The sequence below is a fragment of the Xenia sp. Carnegie-2017 genome, unplaced genomic scaffold (genome assembly GCF_021976095.1).
Source record: "Xenia sp. Carnegie-2017 unplaced genomic scaffold, XeniaSp_v1 HiC_scaffold_19, whole genome shotgun sequence".
Classification (NCBI taxonomy): Eukaryota; Metazoa; Cnidaria; class Anthozoa; order Malacalcyonacea; family Xeniidae; genus Xenia; species Xenia sp. Carnegie-2017.
The window spans coordinates 3,327,325-3,348,236 of NW_025813481.1; the positions used below are offsets into that span (position 1 = coordinate 3,327,325).

Genomic DNA, 20,912 nt, shown 5'->3' on the forward strand with positions numbered 1-20,912 from the left:
AGATTTTATGGTAGATTAAAGTGAGCCACTTCAGCCATTAGTAAACCTAAAGGACAAGAATAAGCTACACAATATACCAATACAGCCTTCGGTTCTTCTCTTTGAATTGTCTCAAGTAACTGCATTCAGATGTCGAGTCATATAGGTATTTGCTGCCCCATCATGTGCTTGTTTACGACTGTTCAAATCAGGGGAAGGTTACCGCGAATAAGGATGTATACAGTATTTTATCAAAAGTTCTCAAAAACGTGTTCATTTCGAAGTATTTTGGCATTGTCTGGTTTATCTATAAAAATAATAAGACTGTGAAATTGGCAGAACGCTCATTTTATACACGTTGCGTGCAATACACAACAGAATTTAAACTTTCAACTTTTCGAGTTGAATTAGATTTTTAATTTCTCATTTTCTTTGCGATGGCGGTTGCAAACTGCTCTCCCGCTTTTAAGATTAATTTTTTGCTTTTAGATAAACCAGGCGATGCGAAAATACTTAGACGTGCCACATTTTGAGAAATTTTGATATAAAGATAATGTTCTTGTCATTTAAAAATGTTCTAATTTTTTTTGTACACCTTGTGAATTGTTGATATCTTACAGTTCATGGTTGTCTGCTCTCTAATTAAACATCCTACACATCTATGGGGCGCCAAATGTGCTTTTATTATTTAAGTACATTATCGCATTATTTTTCATGATTTATTAATTATATATGATAATTGCATTTAGTAGTTTAGTAGTTTGCTTATTTCAAATAACCATTTTTGTGACATAAAGTTGGCGACGAGTTTGGCTTGAACGTCATTGCTGACCTCAGTCGTAGCTTTTTTGACAACAACAACAAAGAAGTGTTTTGTGATGTAGTGGCAGTAAAGAGTGATAACGAATTCCTCCGGCCTGGAGATCTTGTTGCCTAGTGTATTATTATGATGAGAACAACAAAAAGATACCATTTGCGTATGGAGTTGCTGCAGTGACCAAGAAAAACGAGACGTATTATGTTTGCATGAGATTAAAATATGGTTTAGAAAATTTGGGACTTCTCGAAAATGTCTCCTTCAAAGATTTTTCACGTTGTACTAAATGATTACTCTTTGTGATGAAGAACATATATATGCGTCATTTAAAACCTATGTATTCATTTAACTTATGTTCATTTATTTATTATTTTTACAGGCATTAATTTGTTTAGAATTTATTCATTGATTTAAGATTCGAGCAATTTTTTGCGAAAGTTCCTACTGTAGCTAAGAACTTGTTTTAGAAATGTCCTTATCTTCAACATGATTTCCGTCGCTACATATCATGAAAAGGGTGTATTCAAAAATTATAATTATTAGTGATCGAGCTGTATTTTACAACTAAATACAGCTATAGAACTATATTTACATCTGTGGCCAATATAAAGGTACAGAAGAAAAAATAGTCAAGTTTTACAGACACCAGTTTCTGAGTAAATTAATTGAGTACTTTCATTATTTCATATTCATTTGTATGCTTGGTTTAGTAGTTATATTTTGTATAATATAAATATGTCAAATACGACTATGTTTTTTTTCAATGTTTTGTCACGAATGCTATCCATTACAAGGACTCAAATTATATGGTGATTTAACGACAAGAGCAATCATCTTGTCAAGTTAGGAGAATATCTTTACTCGAAAAAATGTTCACGAAACGTTGATATGTGCCCATATCAAAAGGAGTTTCCACGATTATTATAAATTCGCAGTACAGAGTTCGCGATTCAAAATTCAAAGTTGCTGGAAGGATTTACCTTGTAATTCTCAAGGGTTGGCATAAACAATGTATGTTACAATCACTTCTATGTTCAGACAAGAATTACATGAAATAGTTGTGTAGAGTTAGCTTGATGATTCTTAGCGCGTGCTAATTTAAGTGGATTATGATTGTGCAAGAAAATGACTCGAGACATTTGACACTAACCTGTCTCCTAAGAATTGGTGAAATTTGATGGGACCTTTGTTCGTTTCAGCCTCGAAATCCGGAAAGACATCGCATAAGTTAACCGTTATTGTAACTTGTTTGTGTAACCTTGTGACATCAAGAGTAATAAAATAATTAAACAAACCTTAGTAAATTTTTTGTAAATTTATCGAAACGTGGGTGATATCATTGGTCATTATAAATAATCATTGTTGTTGAGTGATAAATGTTTTTCTTTCATGATTTCCTGATCGATTTCTTAGATTTCAACTTCTTCTTTTAAGGAGATTTATTTGAATCGGGTGACAACTTTGGTTTACGTAGAATTTGGCGAAGTCTATGGTTTCGGTGGTTTCGATTTGAGCTTCTTCCTTTTTGCCGAACCTACTACTTATGAAAGAAATAAAGGCGTGCGGGATGGAAGACACGGGTCATCTTATTAAAAATGGAGAAGAAAATCCTGACATCAACTGAAGATAAGAAGGTAATGTTGGTGAGTCTAAAGTGGACTGGGGACTAGTAACATGAATGTTAATTTTTTTAAATGGAAACATCGTTATTAGTAGAAATATAATAAATATTTACGAAATGAACTTAAATGAAAATAGTTTTATAACCATTTTTTAATTTAAATAAACGAGAAATATCATTTTATGTTGCGAACTTTTTCCAGGTTTTGTTATTTGTGGATTTTACAATGATTCTCAATGTTAGTAAGTATTGCCGTATTGGTTATAACGTTATGACTTACATATTTATTTCCTCTCCAGGACTGGCTCCTTTCCTGGTTTTGTATGAAGGTAAGCTTGAACAAAGGGAAGGTATAAGGAAGTTATCATGTGACATGATTAATGTAACAGATAAAATGAAAAATGTTATGAGAATTGTGTGATATTCGCTGGTATTGTTAATTTTAAAAGTTTTGACATCAGAAAGGTGTTACCAAGTGTCATTTGAATGCAATAGTTCCAGTCTCCTTAATCATTTATTTGTCGCAACATTATTGTCCACTAAAAATGGTGACTGTATGTCATATGATGTTTTTCATGTATATTTCAGGATATATTTCTGGAAAAGAATTGGAGAAGTGTTTTAGGATGCTCTGTTTGTGATTATATCTTTGAAGCTCAAGGAAAGGTGAATGGTTTATATGTAAATTGTTGGTGATTGACATCATACACTGTGATGTATTGAAGACTATTTATATAGTTGATCAGTTTTAAGCATGTATCATGTGCCAATATATATTTGTCAAACAATAACTGCACTTTACTTTCTTAAATCAAGTATTTGCTAATTTCAGGTCAGTTTTCCTGAAGACATTCCTGTCATTGCAACATGATTTGGTTATTTCAACACTATATTTTGTCATATTTCATCATTGTTTATGTTGTTAAAAGTGAAGGTTTGTGTTTAAATTTATCAATGATGATCTGATATTGCAACCACCTTTTTTTGTGGGGCAACTGTCATTGATCAAAACTGACTTTTGTCAGATTTGCAAAACAGACTTTTGTCAGTTTTTGAATATGAATGCACTGCTCATGTATGTGCTGTCTTCACTTTACTAAAGGCATGATATTCTTTTGTGATAAACTAGGCTGAAAGGCCATTTTACACTGGTCATGAATCTCAGGGTGTGAAATTGTGAATTAAGGTGGAAAAGTGAATCACAATTTTCGTTACAAGTTTGTTGAACTATCACCTTGAAATGAGAAACATAACTTGTTTCTTGTTTCTGGTATGTTGTTTTGTTTCATATCTTGCTGGACAATAGTCATAATACAGGATTGATGTAACTAAAAACAAACATTACAAAATTGACAAAGTAGAACGTTTACCATAGTTGTTAAATGTTCATGAAAGCATGAAAATATTTTCAAAGTCTTAAACACTTCATGTTATGTTTGTTTAGTTATAATAGTTCACATTTGTCATCAGTATCTTTATGTTCTATGTAATTTCGACATACTCAGTTTGGTTATGTCAATTGCACTATGCACCATCTTTCTCTGAATCTTTAAACTTTGTCGACTCTGTTTGCTTTGACTTTAAAGCATTTTACTACAATAGGTAGACACAAGAACAGGAAAATTTTTTCCAGTTCTAAAAATCATACAAAAGCTATGACTTCTTACAGTTTTCATCCAGTAGATCTAAATAAGAAGTTAGTGCATCGCAAGTGGTCGAAAGTTATTTTAGAAATTGTGACATGTCAATTCATATCCTCATGATTAGAGTATAAGAATTAAGTACTGAGTGATTTTGCCGTCACTTGTGCAACATTTACACTGTGATTCTATAGTTATTCCCGACTTAAAGCTTAGACAAAAATGAATGCATTACAAATTAATACATTGTGGTAAAATGTTTGGCTTTTAATATTCATGTACACTTTATGTGTTGGTGATATTAGCCAAATCATTTCTGAATGTAAATTTTAGAACCTCAAAATAGAAATAATTTCTTTTGCAGACAATTTTCAGGGAAAAAGCCTTAACATGGTGAACAAAAATATCAAAAAACTTACTTATGAAATATCTCGGGTAGGATGTATTCGCTGTTAAATTGTGTGAAATTTAAGGTATTTTGATGAGCCTTGAGACAGACACTGATAATGAAGATATCAGTCACTATAGAAGATTTTATTATTGTCGTTGACTCCATCAATGCAGCAATCTTTTACTCAATAAAAAACCCCTGTTACGAATTGTAAAGGTGGAAAAATTTCATTTTAGGCCATGTAGGGTGTTGAAACTTCGTTTTCTTTAAATAAAATTTGATGGATATTTGCGATTATGAAAGATCAAATCTGCAACACAAACTTAAAGATGCTCGAAGTTACTTTACAACTGTAGTACTTAACCATCACTTAATTTATATTTCTTTTGATAACGTAAATGTTTTACTTTATTTCTCAGCTTAAACTTAATCGTTTCGTGTTGGTGACGTAGCTAATTCTTTTTTCCCGATGACGTGTATTTAACGAGGACCATGTTGTGAAATGTAAGTCTAACCTAGAGTTTCATGAAAACCAAAAAACAGGAAAGCAATGATGGCAACATTGATGATAATTATGGAGGATATGTGAATTTAAGGACCAATGTTCCATGACTTAAAGAAAGCGTTTACAGCCAATAAACACACTGGTAGGAAGGTGTACTATGTTGGTCAACATGATTGTAATGTGTTTAATGTTCAAAACCAACAACCGTTCTTACTGTGAGAACTTTTGATCTACTAAGAAAGTCAAACTATTACAGGTCTGTACTTGTACATCAAAGTTTAAACATTAAACAAGACTTTGTTGAATGCTTATTTTTGTGTGAAAATCTTCCACCGTTCGGCTATAACTATTATCGTAAATAATCTAGTTTCGTAGTTTCGTACTGCGTATGTATGAAATGGCTTTTCATTTTTCTTGCCGGTGTCCGAAGCCTAATCTGTAAGTCTGCAAATCTAAACCTTTAATTCAATTATCGAAAACTTTTACTAAAAATTTATCAAAAAATGCTTTGTTTCGAATCGGCAAATTTCGTGTTTCTATCCACTTTTCTAGAACATGGATGAATGTACAATATTTCAAAGAATATGGCTACTTTCACATTTTGAAGACTGGGAAAAGGATATCTTTTCTTTGTCAATATTTGTTGAACTGAGTCTCGAGAAGGACTGTACGGAATAATAAAAGGAGAATTTAAGATCTGTTTCCGCTTGTCATTGCTATTGGTTTATCTGTTTTTCAAACTTTAATGGTCGTTTATTAGAGAGAATTATTTCAAGATATTTTTTCGAGAGGTAAGTTGTTAACACAATTTTGTTTAAGATTCTGTAAAAAATAATAAAAACTGCAGTCTATATTACACCGGCTGAAAATGGTGGTCACATCCCAGATGTTTAGCAATTGCTACCAACTCTATAATTACCGTTATCGTAACTGCGTAAAAACACTATTGATAAAGCACATTTAATAAAAATGACCAGTCGTTTTAAAATAAACATTTTCAACATCTCATGGAAGAGAGTCTGCTTAAGGAGGCATATACGCTAAAACGTTTACTAAAATTATGAGAGAAAATACTTTGGATGAAATTGATAATAGTGCAAGCAAGGGCGAAGTTGAATATAACGTAAAAACAGACAAAGTTCTTATTTTAAGCTTAGAAGATCATGGGTCTGTTGAAGAGAGTAATGTTATCAAAAGAAACAGGTTACAAATGTCTCGTGAAACCCTTGAAAATGCTGGTGTATCAGCGAATCAAACTCGTGATGCTAAAGAGAGTCGTGTGTACGACGTGAATATTGTTTCCCACGAGAATCGTGGATCTAACGTGGGACGAGTTGCTAATGAGTATCGTGTTGTTGAAGAATGGAAGTCTTCAGAGTTTCATGAAAACAGAAAAAAGGAAAGTGGTAATTTCAATGTGGATGATAAATGTGGAGAAAATGTGAAGCTAAAGTCCAATGCTCCACTACGTACAGAGAGGTTACAGCCTATCAACGTGTCTTCCAAGGAGACAGCCACAATGACGTCACGTAGTATGGCGTCACATTACCACCGTTCAAGAAACATGATGCCCTGTGATTCAGTGAGAAATTATACCAACATGGGTTACAGTCAATATGGCGATGATGTGTCTAGTGTTCATCATCAACAACCTGTTGTTATTGTGAGAACATTTGATCATCCAGGAACGTCGTACTATTACAGGTCAGTTGTACTACTGCAGGTCAGCAATAGTAATATAGGTCAGTCTTACCACCACAGGGCACTTAAACTATTACAGATCAGTTGTACTACCACAGAGCAGTTATACTATTTCAGCTTGGTTGCAGTACAAGTCACTGACTTGAATTCAACTGCACACGTTGTCTTTCAGGGATGTATTGCTATCGCTAATTTGGGGGCTCTTATTCGTATATGCATGTTATAGATCCGCAGATAACAATACATGTCAAAAGATATTAATTCAGCATATCATGAATATATGAATAAGAGCCCCCCAATTAGCGATAGCAATACATCCCTGTTGTCTTTTCCTTTGGTTTTTAAAATTTCTAAAATTACCATTGCTCTTTGTAGACGAAGGAGATCATTGCCAAGAAACCACTCAAGACTTAACTACAAAAAATCTTTTAAATCTTCGACGGTTCGCAGACGAAAACCTTTACCATCTCCCTGGACAATAAACCTTCGAAATTCGCCGTCAAGACATGAAAATTATGAAGATGTTGACTCTTATTACTTACCACCTAGAAGAAAAGCCAAATATCAAGGTTCGACCTGTACACGAGATTACATGAATCACGAAATGAAAGTTTGTGAAGCTAAAAGTCATGGTTCTGGTAATAGTAAAGGATACATTGTTGAAAACTGTCCAAAACTATTCCATGCTAAAAATGCTAAAACCTCGACTTATTACAAAATTTCTGGTCGATCGCAACTCAGCTCACATTCAGATGCGTTATAAGTAGATTATAAATCATCGCCTGTCCTTCAAGACCAAATTAAGGATCAAAATTTTCAAGCAATTTATTCCGACAAAAAGTGGGAAGAAAAATTACATGACCCAGAAATCATGTCCACTGTCAGTGGCAGTGAGTTTTCTGAATTCTTACCCACTCCTCCACGGCCAAATGATAGGTAGTTATAAATCATTTAAAAACAAATTTGAAAGAAACGTTAAAGAAAACAGGGACGTTGTTGCTGAAGACAGAAGTCAATCAGATCAAGAAAAGCATAATGAATCATTTGAAGAAACTTTAGAGGTATTTATATGTAAAATAAAGTAAATGTATTTGATTTTTTTTTGCTTATCCTTGCACTGCTATGGGTCTATTCTATTTACTTAACATAATTTTCAAAAATCTTTTACATCATTGCTTTAGATTGTCTTCTATCATACAACATTTTCTATTTTCTATAAACAGCGTTTACGAAATGGCGAAACGTGTGGGAGGAATGAAACGAAAGTAGAAAAAACGTCGGATCATTTAATAAAGAAACGTGCAGTTCATCGTGGACTCATAATGACAGCGGTTTTAGAAAGAAACATCATGTGCCAATAAATGGTGTTCAAGTCCTACCACCAGAACCAGTTTTTATTCAGTTTGAAAGTAGCGATGAGGAGAAAGAAAATTGAAGTTGAATGATTTATTAACAAGCTATTTTAGACTTATAAATGGTTCACTTTATATGGTGAATTTACTATCTATGTAATAACTTACTATTTATTTTTCATACATTTGAAGGACATTTAAATCCACAAATTATTCATTCTCCCCCCTCCCCACCATGGAGAACATAAAGCATTTTTTCAAAAAAATGTACTTCCTACTGTTATTTTGAAATTTCTACATTGTTAAAATAATCTTTTTATGACGACATTGCAAACGAGGCGTTATTATTGATGTTTCTAACCTGACGGAAACGTTATAGAAATACACTTGTTGAAATACCTATTGGAGACTGTGATCGGAGATCAGTGGTTTGTCTGTAAGTTTACCAGACTTTGTTATATTGTATTCTTTACATGATTAAAGGCTGATATTCTTTAAAAATACTTGAGTTTGTGATTTCTTTTAGGGTGTATATATTAACAACGTTAAGAAAATTATATTGCGTCAGACGTTAATTTTCATTGCCGAAAGTTTGTTTATGTAACTTATTTCTATCTCCCTTTACCAGTACTCCGATTTAGTTTAGAAGTAAAGATTTTCTACCCCTCACGCAAAAAACATAAAGTTTGTTGGCAGTAACTGTACGGACTAAAACAATTCTATAGCATTAGAGTGTTTTTTTTTGCTGCGTTTTTAATCACAACTAAACTTTCATACATGCAGAATCTCGACAGTGTTATATTTAACGTTTTCACGATGCTTTAGCTTTGGTAGCGTGTATACTTTCTCTTCTTCATGACAATTTTATGAACTACGTTGTCGGAAGTGGACACGCAAACTAATTGTATTATGAGAAATATATTTCTTGAGAAAACTCTTCTTGCATGGTGTTGTCTAAATTAATTTTTTCATTTATGATATGTATATAAACCATTTTGCATTGATACTTTAAATATTGTCATTCGTGAACATTTTCATGAAATGATTTAACAAGAAACGATTGCTTGTCTTCGATTAGCTCTTCGTACAACTGAAAATGTCGGAAATGTCTTGTCCTATGTCAGATACTTGTGTATATCAAACATTATTCTGTATATCAAACATTATTCTGTATATCAAACATTATATGGATTATCCAGCATTTGAATTAAGTTAGTCCCTTCAAGTTTGCATCATTATCTATATTCGGGGGCGGAGCGCATAGTTTCAGTCTACTCTATGTTTTAAAGAGTAGCTATATTCCTATGGTCTTTGTGAACGTTAAGTAAAATACAATTATTGCAAATATTGAGGATTATCGATGATCGACTTCATATATACGTTAATGTTTGAAAAACGAAAGAAATAAAAGTTACCGGTTTATTAAATGCACCATACTAAGCAAAACAAGAATGATGAGAATATTAAAATGACTTGTTTTTTCGCAGTTGGATATGAATGCATTATGAATACAATATGAATAATATATGTTTTTATTAATTATCTTTTCTTTTCTAACAAAGAAATGTATTGCAACGCCGCTTTCAACAGATTTTACACTGTCTTAAAGCTTTTGTTTGAGCTAAATTGATTTAATCTTTATCTCTAACATCTGCATTCTTCAAATATTATCATTTTCCTATCCAAGTAAAAACAAGTTTCTTTCACTGCTGGGATAATGACGATATTGAAAATCATATTTATCGTTCAAATGATCATGACGTTTTCAAATTGTCGTTAAGTTTCGATTGTTTTCATAAAGTTGGCAAGTCTTTGAACACGCATGGTTTGTTGAAAATGTTTTTAAGTGTGTGTTGTTTTTATACACTTACAGGAAAATTTTGCTGTCTAAAGTTGGCAATTTTTTGAACTGGCTTATAAAAAAAAAAGATTGACATCAGTGGCGTAGCTAGACTAAAACAACTAGTCGTGCTATTGCGATTGTAAACATGAATTACTAAAATGATTGGTGCTAACATAAGTCGGTGGTGTCATTATGGTTGATGCACTCCGCGAAATTTTAAAATCGATCACATCTGAGTTCTCAAAATCATTTATTCATTTCAAATCAAATCAAATCAAATCATTAATTTATTTCAACTAATTAATTTATTTCATTGATTTATTTTGTCTGTCGCCCAATGTCAGGGCTCATTAGCATGCCTAGGAATTACAAATGCCATTTACATCATAGATCAACGAGAAATGGTTAACTTGTGAATCTGGCATGGACAGCCTTGTAAAAAGATGAATGAGTTATAGGTTGATAAGTTTATTTTATAAAGGTGAAGCACCTTATTGCTGAGAATTAGTAGAATCAAACTTTTGAGATAGTTTATCATTAACCAATTATCTATGCTGCATTACCTCAATCTTGAATAGATTAAATGCAACTTTTATCAAATGAATATCTTTTGAAGCTTCCAAAGATTCAATCATGCGCTTTTTCCGTATACTATCTAACTAAGACCAACGGATTATAAGAATTTGATTCTTGGTGCGTCTTGTGATTCTCTTTTGACACAGATTCATCGCGCTGTAGACCTGAACTTTGGGGTTTATAATAAGTTTGTCATGTAAGTTGCAATTTACAATGCATTGTGACGTGTGGGTACCTCCTTATTTGGAAACTACATACGAATTAAGATTGGACTGCACCGAGGGCTTTGTACTACGAGACATTTTAAAATTTTTGATCCTGGTCAACCTCATATACCTCTATATTGAAAAAATTGGCGCCTTTATTTTGTTCTTTGAGTTATATGTTGGCAACGGTTTTTTATTAAGTCCACTTCCGAAAGGTTGGTATATTTATGCAGCATACTTACAATAGATAAAGTTGTTTGGTGTTTCTACTTTATTCACTTGTGGAATCTAGAATTCTAATATTCTTGGACTTGTGAGACATGTAGAAACTAAAATATGACTGTTTAGGTTATTTTAGGCTTGCTGTTCGAATATTTTATACATATGGTTAGCCCAAATGTGTTATCGAATAATGTTTACCTTATGAAAAATCTACAAGAAAACGGGGCTATTTTATTAAGTCCACTTCTAAAAGTGTTTATTTAAAAAAAATTTCACTTTTAATGGTTACATTATGCTTTTTTATACTTAATTTGAACTACATTGACTCTTAATTCATGTAGTTCCCTAGACAAATCACGTTTTTTCAGAGAAGAGTTTTTGTGTCAGTGCAGCAAATGTGTTAGTCCGTTGGTTAATGATAACTATTTTCTCTCATAAAATCCGTCCCTTTTAATTTTCTTTTTATTTGATGTTTTTAAAAAGTGATAACCATGCAGACTGAAACAGTTGGATGGTATTGGAGGATTTCTTTGCGCTTTTAATTACAAGTAAGTCACCCATAATTCTGATTTATAAAGCATGGTGAAAATAAACGTTTATAAAAATTTTTCAAGATTAATTGTTTGTGACAAGTAAAAACATTTATGTAAAAATAGTTAAAAATGATGCTTGTTTGAAAAATGAAAGACATTGACCCCCTCTCTCTATTCCAGTTGTGTAAACCGATGGTTTTGAGCTTTAACACATATAATGTGCATCTTTCTCATCTTTCTCATAATCAATTTTTACATATTACAGATACTGATATGACAAATTAATGAGAAATTACGTTGACGAAAAGAAAATTTCAACGACTGTCAAGTATGATTTGTGTTCAACACTACGATATGCCTAGTGAGCGGTCTCGCGGTAAGTTGACCCTGTTCTGCCGTAAAGATGAAAAATATTACGCGTTGACTTGTTTCCACGTTGGTTATGCACCTCATGTGAAGTTGAATGATGACCTTCTTGCGATTCAAGATGAAATTAGTAAAAACAAAGAAAGCGTTCAACGTTTATTGCTTAAAAATAAATATACTTTCTCGGATGATGACAGCTTGGTTGGTCATTTTTCTGACTTCTCTTATGGTCCTGAAATTGATATCATGTCTATCACTGTTGGCAATAAAGAGGATTTTCAGAAGCTTGTTGGTGATGAATTGGAAGATGTTAATTCAAACTTTGATGACGTATTTAGCAAAATTCACGAAAGGCTGTGCCAAGGGGAATCTGTGAAAGTTTGCACAGCCACTGGTACTGAGGGCTACTTGTGTGACCTTATGTATTCAGTTTTGTTCAAAGAACATGTGATTTTGCGTAGTGTTATCATGATAAAAAGTGATGAGTCATTTCTTCAGGATGGTGACGCTGGTGTTCTTGTTTATTTTTTGGATGAAAAAAATAATTGGCAACCGTTTGCGTATGGAATTGCAGAATTAACTAATAATCACGGGACATATTATATCTGCTTTAGATTAAACATTGCCTTAAAAGAACTTGGCCTACAGGGTGGTCAGTTTTTTAAACCGAGGAAAAATGGTGACACTCTATCCGTTAGTGATAAACACATCGACGATGACACTGCGTTGAACAACACCAACCGTGACGAAAATGGTCGCACTGCCTCTTATAATGGTAAAAAGTTGTGTCATTTTATTTTCCTTCAATTTTTCTTTAATATTTTACTGGTCGAAACGTTTTTAATATGACAACGGTAATGACAATTGATAATACAATATAAATTAGGTCATACAGGTAATATTAATATACACTTTTCACTATTGTATATGTTTAAAAGACGCAATATAAAATACTCTGCAACTTTTGGTTATTCGATGAAAACAACAATGCTCTCAACACTTTCTTTTTCTGTTTCGACAGAAGACATTTCAATAATTATTTTCGATGGTCATAATTTGCTTATTTTAGAAACTATAGCAACATAGTAAAAATGGGTAACAAATCTATAGTTTGCTACAGATTTTCATCCGATTTTTCGAGTCCGGCGACTTTCCATGTATGACAAGAATACGTAATATGGCGTCAGTGTCGGTCCGACAAATCGTTGTGTGTAAACGTCCTGTAAATGTCGGCTGGACAAAACATTTTGTGTAAACGTACCTTAAGAAACTACGTCATGTGCTTTACCAAATATAAAATCAAACGTTGATTTTTAAGGACCAAGTTTGAACAAATACAAAACAATTGTGCGTCAAAAGCTAACAAATATATAATAGACTAAAAAACGCCCTGTTTACAAAAAGATGATGAGCATCTGACAACTTCAGTGTCATTTGCGACTTCTCCAGGGGGTGGAGTGTGGTTACAAGTATCTCTGAGTGTTTCGATGAAAAATAGAATAATAAAGTTGTTAATGCTACATATTTTGAAAAAAATTCTTATTGTGTGACTAATAATAGTAAATTTGAGTCGCAACTGTAATACTTTCTTATAATTCGCAGCCAATTAACGTTATCCTGATTAGAATAGTTAAATTTCAATTTTTTGCGATTTTTTTGCAGTCTGGTTGCAATGGTTACTGTTATGTTAATTATGTTAATAGTATTTATTGTACTTTTTACTACAGAGACATACACTTATTTAAGCCAACTTGAAATTGCTGAGATAACGGACAACAAAATACTCAATCTGAAGCTTCTAGTCCAGATGTACACCAATGAATATCACAAATTTGGTAAGATACTATTTGAAATATAAAGCTAATTGTTTGCAATAAAAATGTTAGATATCGAATCCACATTCCTGTTGATTATCTAAAGTTAAAAGGTAGGTCACATTTTCGCAGTTTATATTTAAGCAATTTTAAATATTTGCTCATGATTGTGTAGCAAATGTACTTTGAAACCACGATTTGTGCTTGCACTTGAAACGTACTGAAATTTTAGACTAATGAAAACTTTTACACCACATTAATATTAGAAATATTGAAATGTCTATTGACTATTTGACTATTTTTTATATTTTGCTAAATGGCCTACAATTATTTTAAGTTGGGTTGTCGCAAGAATGGAATTGCGTTGACAAATCAGTGTTGCATCGCGAAAAGTTTGAAATGATGAAAAAACATTGGCTTGAACATCCAGGTGATATTAGAATTAAAGGCGATGTACGTGTGATTTTCATGGACGAGTTCTTGATTGGCGAAGGAAGTGGTGGAACCTGTGTTTATCTTGGTTTGGGAAATGATGGTTATGGAAAAGCTGTAAAAAAAATCCCAAAAAAGAGCTTATCCCACCTTGCTCTACAAGAAAAGAATGTTTTGGCTGAGCCAAAGGCAAAGAACTCGAAGCATGTTGTAAAGTATTGGAACTTCGTAGAAGAGAAAGGAGAAGATTTTGTCTATTTGATATTAGAGTTGTGCGAACAAACTTTGACAAGTTTTGTTGAGTCTACTAGTTTAGATAAACTTCACGAAGCCCTTACCGAAATCCTTAGACAAATTTTAAATGGATTATCTGATCTTCATAGTGGCCCAAGTTCTATTCTTCATCGAGATTTAAAGCCTTCTAATGTTCTTCAAGACGTGGAAGGCAAATTTATGATAGCTGACTTTGGCATTAGTCAAATATTGAAAAGTAAATCAACACATCGAAGCAGTCCTGGTAAAGGAACTTTTGGTTGGTCCGCTCCTGAATCCTTGCGTGATGGTCGTTACAAGAAAGAGTCTGATATAATGGTAGATATGTTCGTTGAAAAATATATAGCTATTGTTCAGTTCTGCAAATAGCGAATATACTCAATTTTTTATCATTTCAGTATCTACAGTTGATGTTGTGATTATTTATGGTTTTTTTTTAAATAATATTAGAGTGCAGGAATGGTGGCTTATTATGTTGCAACAAAAGGGAAACATGCTTTTGGAACTGAAAAGTATAGATTGAAAAACTTGTTAGATGGAAAACCTGTTGGCTTGAAGAAAATCGATGATGTTCAACTTAAAGATCTTCTTTCATGGATGCTACAACTAAAACCAGAAGACAGGCCACCAGCCAACGAGGCGTTAAAACATCCTTATCTACGATCCAATGAGGAAAAGTTTGACATGCTGTGTGATGTTGGGAACCAACCTGAGATAAAACAACCAAAATGTCAAAATTCAGATGTTCGTAAGCAGTTGAATCGTCGCACAAAATGGATGAAACGTATCCATGACGAAGTTTTGAAAGATTTAAAAACATTTGAAGAACACAACAAAAAAAGGACTGTAACCTACAAGTCTTCATGGGCAAGTTGTTTGAGATTCATACGTAACGTTGATCAGCACTGGTATGATAATCCTCGTTCACGTCTATCGCCATATATCAAGGAAGGAAACTATAAAGAGTATTTCATGCAACGTTTTCCCGAACTTCCTCTACTGGTGCACAAAATTATTAGATCGACTGACTGGAAAACAAGACCTAAATTGCAACAACATTTTACCTGTAAGCTATTTAAATAATACCCCATTTTTACGACTTTGCCATGTTTGAGTTCCATGCATAATAACATACTTCTCTGTCACATTGAACTTTTTTTTCTACTCTTTAAGATGTATGTTTTAAGCATTGTATAAATGTTTCCAACCTTCTCAACGTTAAGTAAAATGAAGTTCTATATTTTCCCGTTGCAAACGTTTTTAGGAAAATGAATGCGGTGGAAATTTAAGGAAGTCAGTGGAAAGAAAAGTTAAGATATTATTGACAACCGTTATCTTGATGGAAAATGAAGTATAACATACTTTTAACTAATCAAATTGTTAATTTGAGCAACGACCAAGAAATTGGTTCATAAAGTCATATCTTGAATGTATAGTCACTGAAGTATGGATTAATAATTAACTTAAATTCGATCATATATGTATGTACAGGTCTTAATTGATGTAGGACGTGAATGCATGAAAAGGAATTAGGGAATTGTGTATTATTTATAATCGCAGAGCATCTTGCAAATAAATGTAATGTTTGTTATATACTTTGTCATAAAATTTGAATATGTTAAGAACATGAACATCTTTTCTATTTCAAGCTGGAAAAGATTTCTAAAGCGAGTCGTATAGGGTAGCCGTAAGTATGTTTACAAAAGTTAAGGCGTTTTAAAGAAAATTATTATGCTCCACTGTTCTTTGGTTATCACAACATTACCGTACACTAAACATGCTTACTCTGGGTCATCTGATGTCTTCCACGTATATTTAGGGATATATTTCTGGAAAAAGATTGGAGAAAGTGTTTTAAGTCGCTCTGTTTGTGATTATTTCTTTGAAACTCGAGGAAAGGTGAATGAGTTTATGTGTTAATTGTTGGTGATTGACAATTGTTTGTTGGTGCTTTTTTGGTTGAGAAGTTTAAAGTTACTCTAATGAACAGTTGCTATTATAGATTCGTCTCACAAAAGTGCATCTACGCAGATCAAATCAACTATCGTCATTCATTTTAAGGTCACGAAGACATTCCTCCAGTAATTTCAACAGGATTTGATTATCTGTCATGATCTCTGATTTTTTTCTGTTGTGGAAAATGAAGGTTTGAGTTTGTTTGAGATGACGATTAATATTTCTTATTAATGTGTATCTTGAACCCATTGCCTCTAATTGGAAAAGATTGATGTCAGTCTTGATTGCAAGAATACAGCATATATTGCTAGGAAGTATTATCATTCAACGTTTCCAGAAACTGTGTTATATCATTGGATTAACCTTAACTTTGTATTCATGCAGGCTTTATAAATGTCATCTCCAAATCTTCGTCTTACTTAAAATGCTGTTACATGTTACATTTTTCATGTTGCATGAGGCATTGTATCATATCTACAGTGAACATTACAAGAAATGTACATTCGTTCTAGATTTGACAACGATTCTAGTGATTATTTTTAGGAATTATTATTAGGAAATGCCCAAATCCGACTAATGAAGTTGACAACAAAGTTTTACAAATCTTGATGGAACAAGGATTGAAAAGGGGTAGGTTTTGACAGTGGATATTGTTAACGACATTTTGTACCAACATCACAAAAATCCCTTCAGCTCATGGGCAAGGCTAACTCCGCAGCATGTTGAAAAAATTTATAACCTCCTTAAATACGAAGTCCCACATTAAACTAACTCTGATAATGCACTGCTCACGTATGTCAAAGCAGCGATTGGACAAGAAAATGACATCGACACATTGTCAAATATGTTGCAATCATGTTTCAAGACACGCCCTAAGTCATCTTGGGCACATGTCTTCAATTATATGATCCATTTTCCTATTCCAAACAATTCGCTGAAAACCGATGTTGACGTTGTGATTAAGGCAATAGCTGAATGTCGAATGAAAATCACGTTAATAATTACAGCATCGCAAAGATCTGGGGCAGAATATCTGTTGGGGAAAGGTATTGGAGCGAGATCAATTATTCCACTGGGGAAAAGTATCGGGCGAGATCAATTTTTCCATTGGTGAAAGTTTTCAATCATAACCATGAACCAATTACAGACAACCGATTCATTCAGACTGAAAATTTTGGCGCAGCAAAACAGTTTATGAGAAGCTAGAACGCTTAGTAGGAAAGAAAATCAAACATGGAGTCTTAGCTTATCGAGGCGTCTTGATTCCTTTTGACAATGAAAAATATCCACACATCAGCTGGGATGATTTGTGGTTTTGTTTGGGATTTACCATTACTGGACCTTATGCATATGGTCCAGTAAGCAATTTGAACAGAAGCAAAATAGTTTACAAAAAGACGACCAACAAGAAAAGTCGATAAAAACGACAGTTGTTGTTAAATAAACCATAAGCTACTTGATATTAGCTGGCAGGCTTCATTCAATACAGCAACTGCAGCATTCCTAGATAATGTAGCAGCAAGTTATAATAAAGTTGATCTGTTGAGTGTAAAGTAGAGATCTACACAAAAGTGACAAAACATAAATTTGAAGCATATGGATACGTAATTTTGTCCTAATATAAATATTTTTGATTGGTTCATATGTGCTGTCAAGATGTAAGCATTTTTTTAAGCTATTGACAGTTTTTTAGAAAAACTTTTTGGATGTATGTTTCAAATATTAACTTTTTATCGTGATATAGGTCAACATAATTATTCTAATAAAAAATAATCGTAAAAAGGAAGTAAATGTGCGCAAATCAAGAATTTATGAATTATTTTTGTATATTCCCTGGCGTCTCAAAGAAGTATGGATGCTAAACAAGAAAAATACGATTTGCTTGATATTAAATCGTGTAACTTTTTCTAGCTTTATTACGTTAAATGTTTGGTTTAAATCTACATGACCCCCCATAAGACCTTAAGAAATTCAATTCATAATGACAGAAGTGACAAACGAATTAAAAACTCCTGATTTTTTGTAAAACATATTTAGTTCTTCATGTATGCCTTTGGATTTATTGTAAACTGGATGACATGAGAAGGTAAAAGTAAAATAAAGGTATGATTAACTATAAAAATATGGAAAATGTCTGAATCGAACTCATAGAATATGCTTTCAATAAGCAACAGAAAGTAAAGTGTGTGTTTTCTGTGTGTTAATGTAACTTTTAACCATTGTCAGATATTGCAGTAAAAATACTTCTTCGTGATTCCTAGCGTGGAAGACACGTACAGTATCCTGGGTGTATCTTTGTTTAGCGTGTGCTGACAATATCTTACAATCTTACAATACACTGAATGGTATTGTCAGCATACAATTCACGCTTGCATAATATGATATACACAAATATACATAATTTTACCAAGTTTTCCTCATGTTGATACGGACTCGCCGACTCGAGACATTAGGGAGCTTCAGCAAGAGTATGACTACGACAACGAGTATTCTTTAGGTTTAGGAAGATGAATATTTACTATTGTTAAATGGAAACATCGTGATCGTTGAATAGAATTCGTGATCGTGTCGAATTAAGCTCGTTAATTCGAGCTTTGTCCATATGAACTGTTCAACATGCTTCCAAACAAAAAATGAGCAGGAATATTCAGTTGATTAATCTATGATAAACCTTTCACCTTTTAACTCTGCTATACCGGTCACAAGCCCGGGACTTGTAGCGTATAAGACTCTCTGCTTTTGAGTAGACTTGTCTGGTTTACAAGGAAGAGGAGTGGAAGGTTAATTTCTCAAATGTTGTTAGATAAGGTCGTTATTGTTTGTAGTTGTTCGTTATAGCGTTGTGCTATCATTCTTTTTGAATAGAAATACCATTGTAAATTTGTTTATCATCAACCATTCAGGGCGAGTACTGAATTGGTTTTTGTAATTTATTCTTTAGTTGGTTCCACTCATAAAGCTTGTTATTGAGGTGACAAGTTATTTATGCTTATATGAGTGAGATATGAAATAGCAAAAATCTAGTAAGACATTTTAAATTAAACATAGGATGGGATTGAGAGTCATCTATCATCACGTGACATGGTTAATGAAGTAACAAAATCAAAAGAAAATCATAAAACAATAGCTGGTATCAGTAATTTTACAGTTTTTGACGTCAGGTAGATGTATCCAAGTGCATTGCAATGATATCAGTCTCCATAATTATTTACTTGCTATCACAACATTACTGTACACTAAAGATGGTGACAGTGGGTTATATTATATCCTTCTTGTACATTTAAGGATATATTTCTGGAAAAACATTGGAGAAGTGTTTTAGGACGCTCTGTTTGTGATTATTTTTTCGAAGCTCAAGGAAAGGAAAATGCATCTAACCAAATCATATATCAACTTTTTAGTTTTATTTTTAGGCCGAATCTCCTGAAGACATTCCTCCTGTAATTGCAACAGGATTTAGTTATCTTATCAGTATATTTCGCCATGATCTCTTCTTTGTTTCTGTTGTTGAAAATGAAGGTTTGTGTTTATATTACATCAAATTTGATGAATATTGTTTTAAAGGTTATTTCAATGGCAATGGAAAGAGATTGATTGCCAGTATTGATTGCAAGAGTACTGCATACTGACATATATACATTGAAAGGAAGTGTTATCATTCTACAAAAGGCATACATTAGGCATTCTGAATGGCTGACAAAAATAATTCAGCCGTCTGTCATGATTATTATTATTGATAAAGTGAAAACATTCCTTTCCAGTTCCACCTTTGTTTGTGATTGAATTTCTTCATCGAGTGGTTGACTTAATCAAAGAATATTTATGTCATTGAGGTTTATTTAAACAAGACTTATTTGCCTATTTTGTAGAGAATCCAGCTGTTTCATAGATGAATGCCAATTATTTTCTGCTTTGTGTGATGTGAAGTATGATATTATATCTTTATATCCTTCAGTTATTAGAAGAGATATTAAATAATGGATTTTCTCTTGCAACAGAATCAAGTGTTCTTAAAGAGTTGATAAGACCTCCTAGTATAGTTAGAAATGTTGTTAATAAAGTTACTGGAGACAGCAAGTAAGAACCTTTCTTATAGCAAACTTCTTAGCCATGTTTTTGTCATCAGACTCTTAAGTTTGCAATAAATTTGAACTATTAGTGTATGAAAGAAAAACTGTCTTGTTTGTTTCTCAAATATTGAGATGAACATGAACCTTTTATTTGGAGTATGTTTCTGAATGCACTTCATGTATGTATAAGTATAGTCATGTTGAAGCTGTTACATCTTCTTACATTTATAAAGTTCAAGATATAACGTAAACTTCTCCAATTTTTTCATGTTCTATCAAGGTTTCGTGTATAAAACTAACTATATCGTTCAAACATTATAATATTAAATCAAATGTGCTGTATGATAACTTTTTCAGGGTCATATCACTGAAAGCTTCCATATTTGATTTAGATTGAAAATGTTAACGTAACTGTTTCATTTCCTAAACAAGTTCTCAACCTTAACTTGACTACAAACGGTAAAAACACTCATAAAATATTAAACATTACAGTCTGATGTTTCATTGCTCTTCATTGAAGTTTCCCATCAACGTTTATAGTTTGTGTTCCATGTTTTCAGTTGGTACCTATTCAATTGATCCAACAAAGAAAGAGCTTTCATTGGAGTTACATTC

General features: G+C 32.8%; 2 protein-coding genes across 15 annotated transcripts in view; both read left to right on the forward strand.

Annotated features, from left to right (window-relative positions):
* Positions 1-20,912, forward strand: part of LOC124437966 (AP-3 complex subunit mu-1-like) — a 74,764-nt gene that overhangs the window by 33,032 nt on the left and 20,820 nt on the right. For 5 of the 14 annotated variants that reach the window (XM_046987952.1, XM_046987953.1, XM_046987951.1 and 2 more), the window contains 4 exons: positions 777-1,072; positions 13,904-14,589; positions 14,722-15,337; positions 15,536-15,862. In XM_046987952.1, coding sequence (XP_046843908.1) covers positions 1,006-1,072; positions 13,904-14,589; positions 14,722-15,337; positions 15,536-15,537 — 1,371 coding nt within the window. In that variant the 5' untranslated portion in view covers positions 777-1,005 and the 3' untranslated portion in view covers positions 15,538-15,862. The other 9 variants (XM_046987959.1, XM_046987958.1, XM_046987948.1 and 6 more) reach the window with 8 other exon arrangements.
* Positions 1-20,912, forward strand: part of LOC124437985 — a 92,259-nt gene that overhangs the window by 14,207 nt on the left and 57,140 nt on the right. The gene's annotated exons all lie outside the window — the stretch shown is intronic.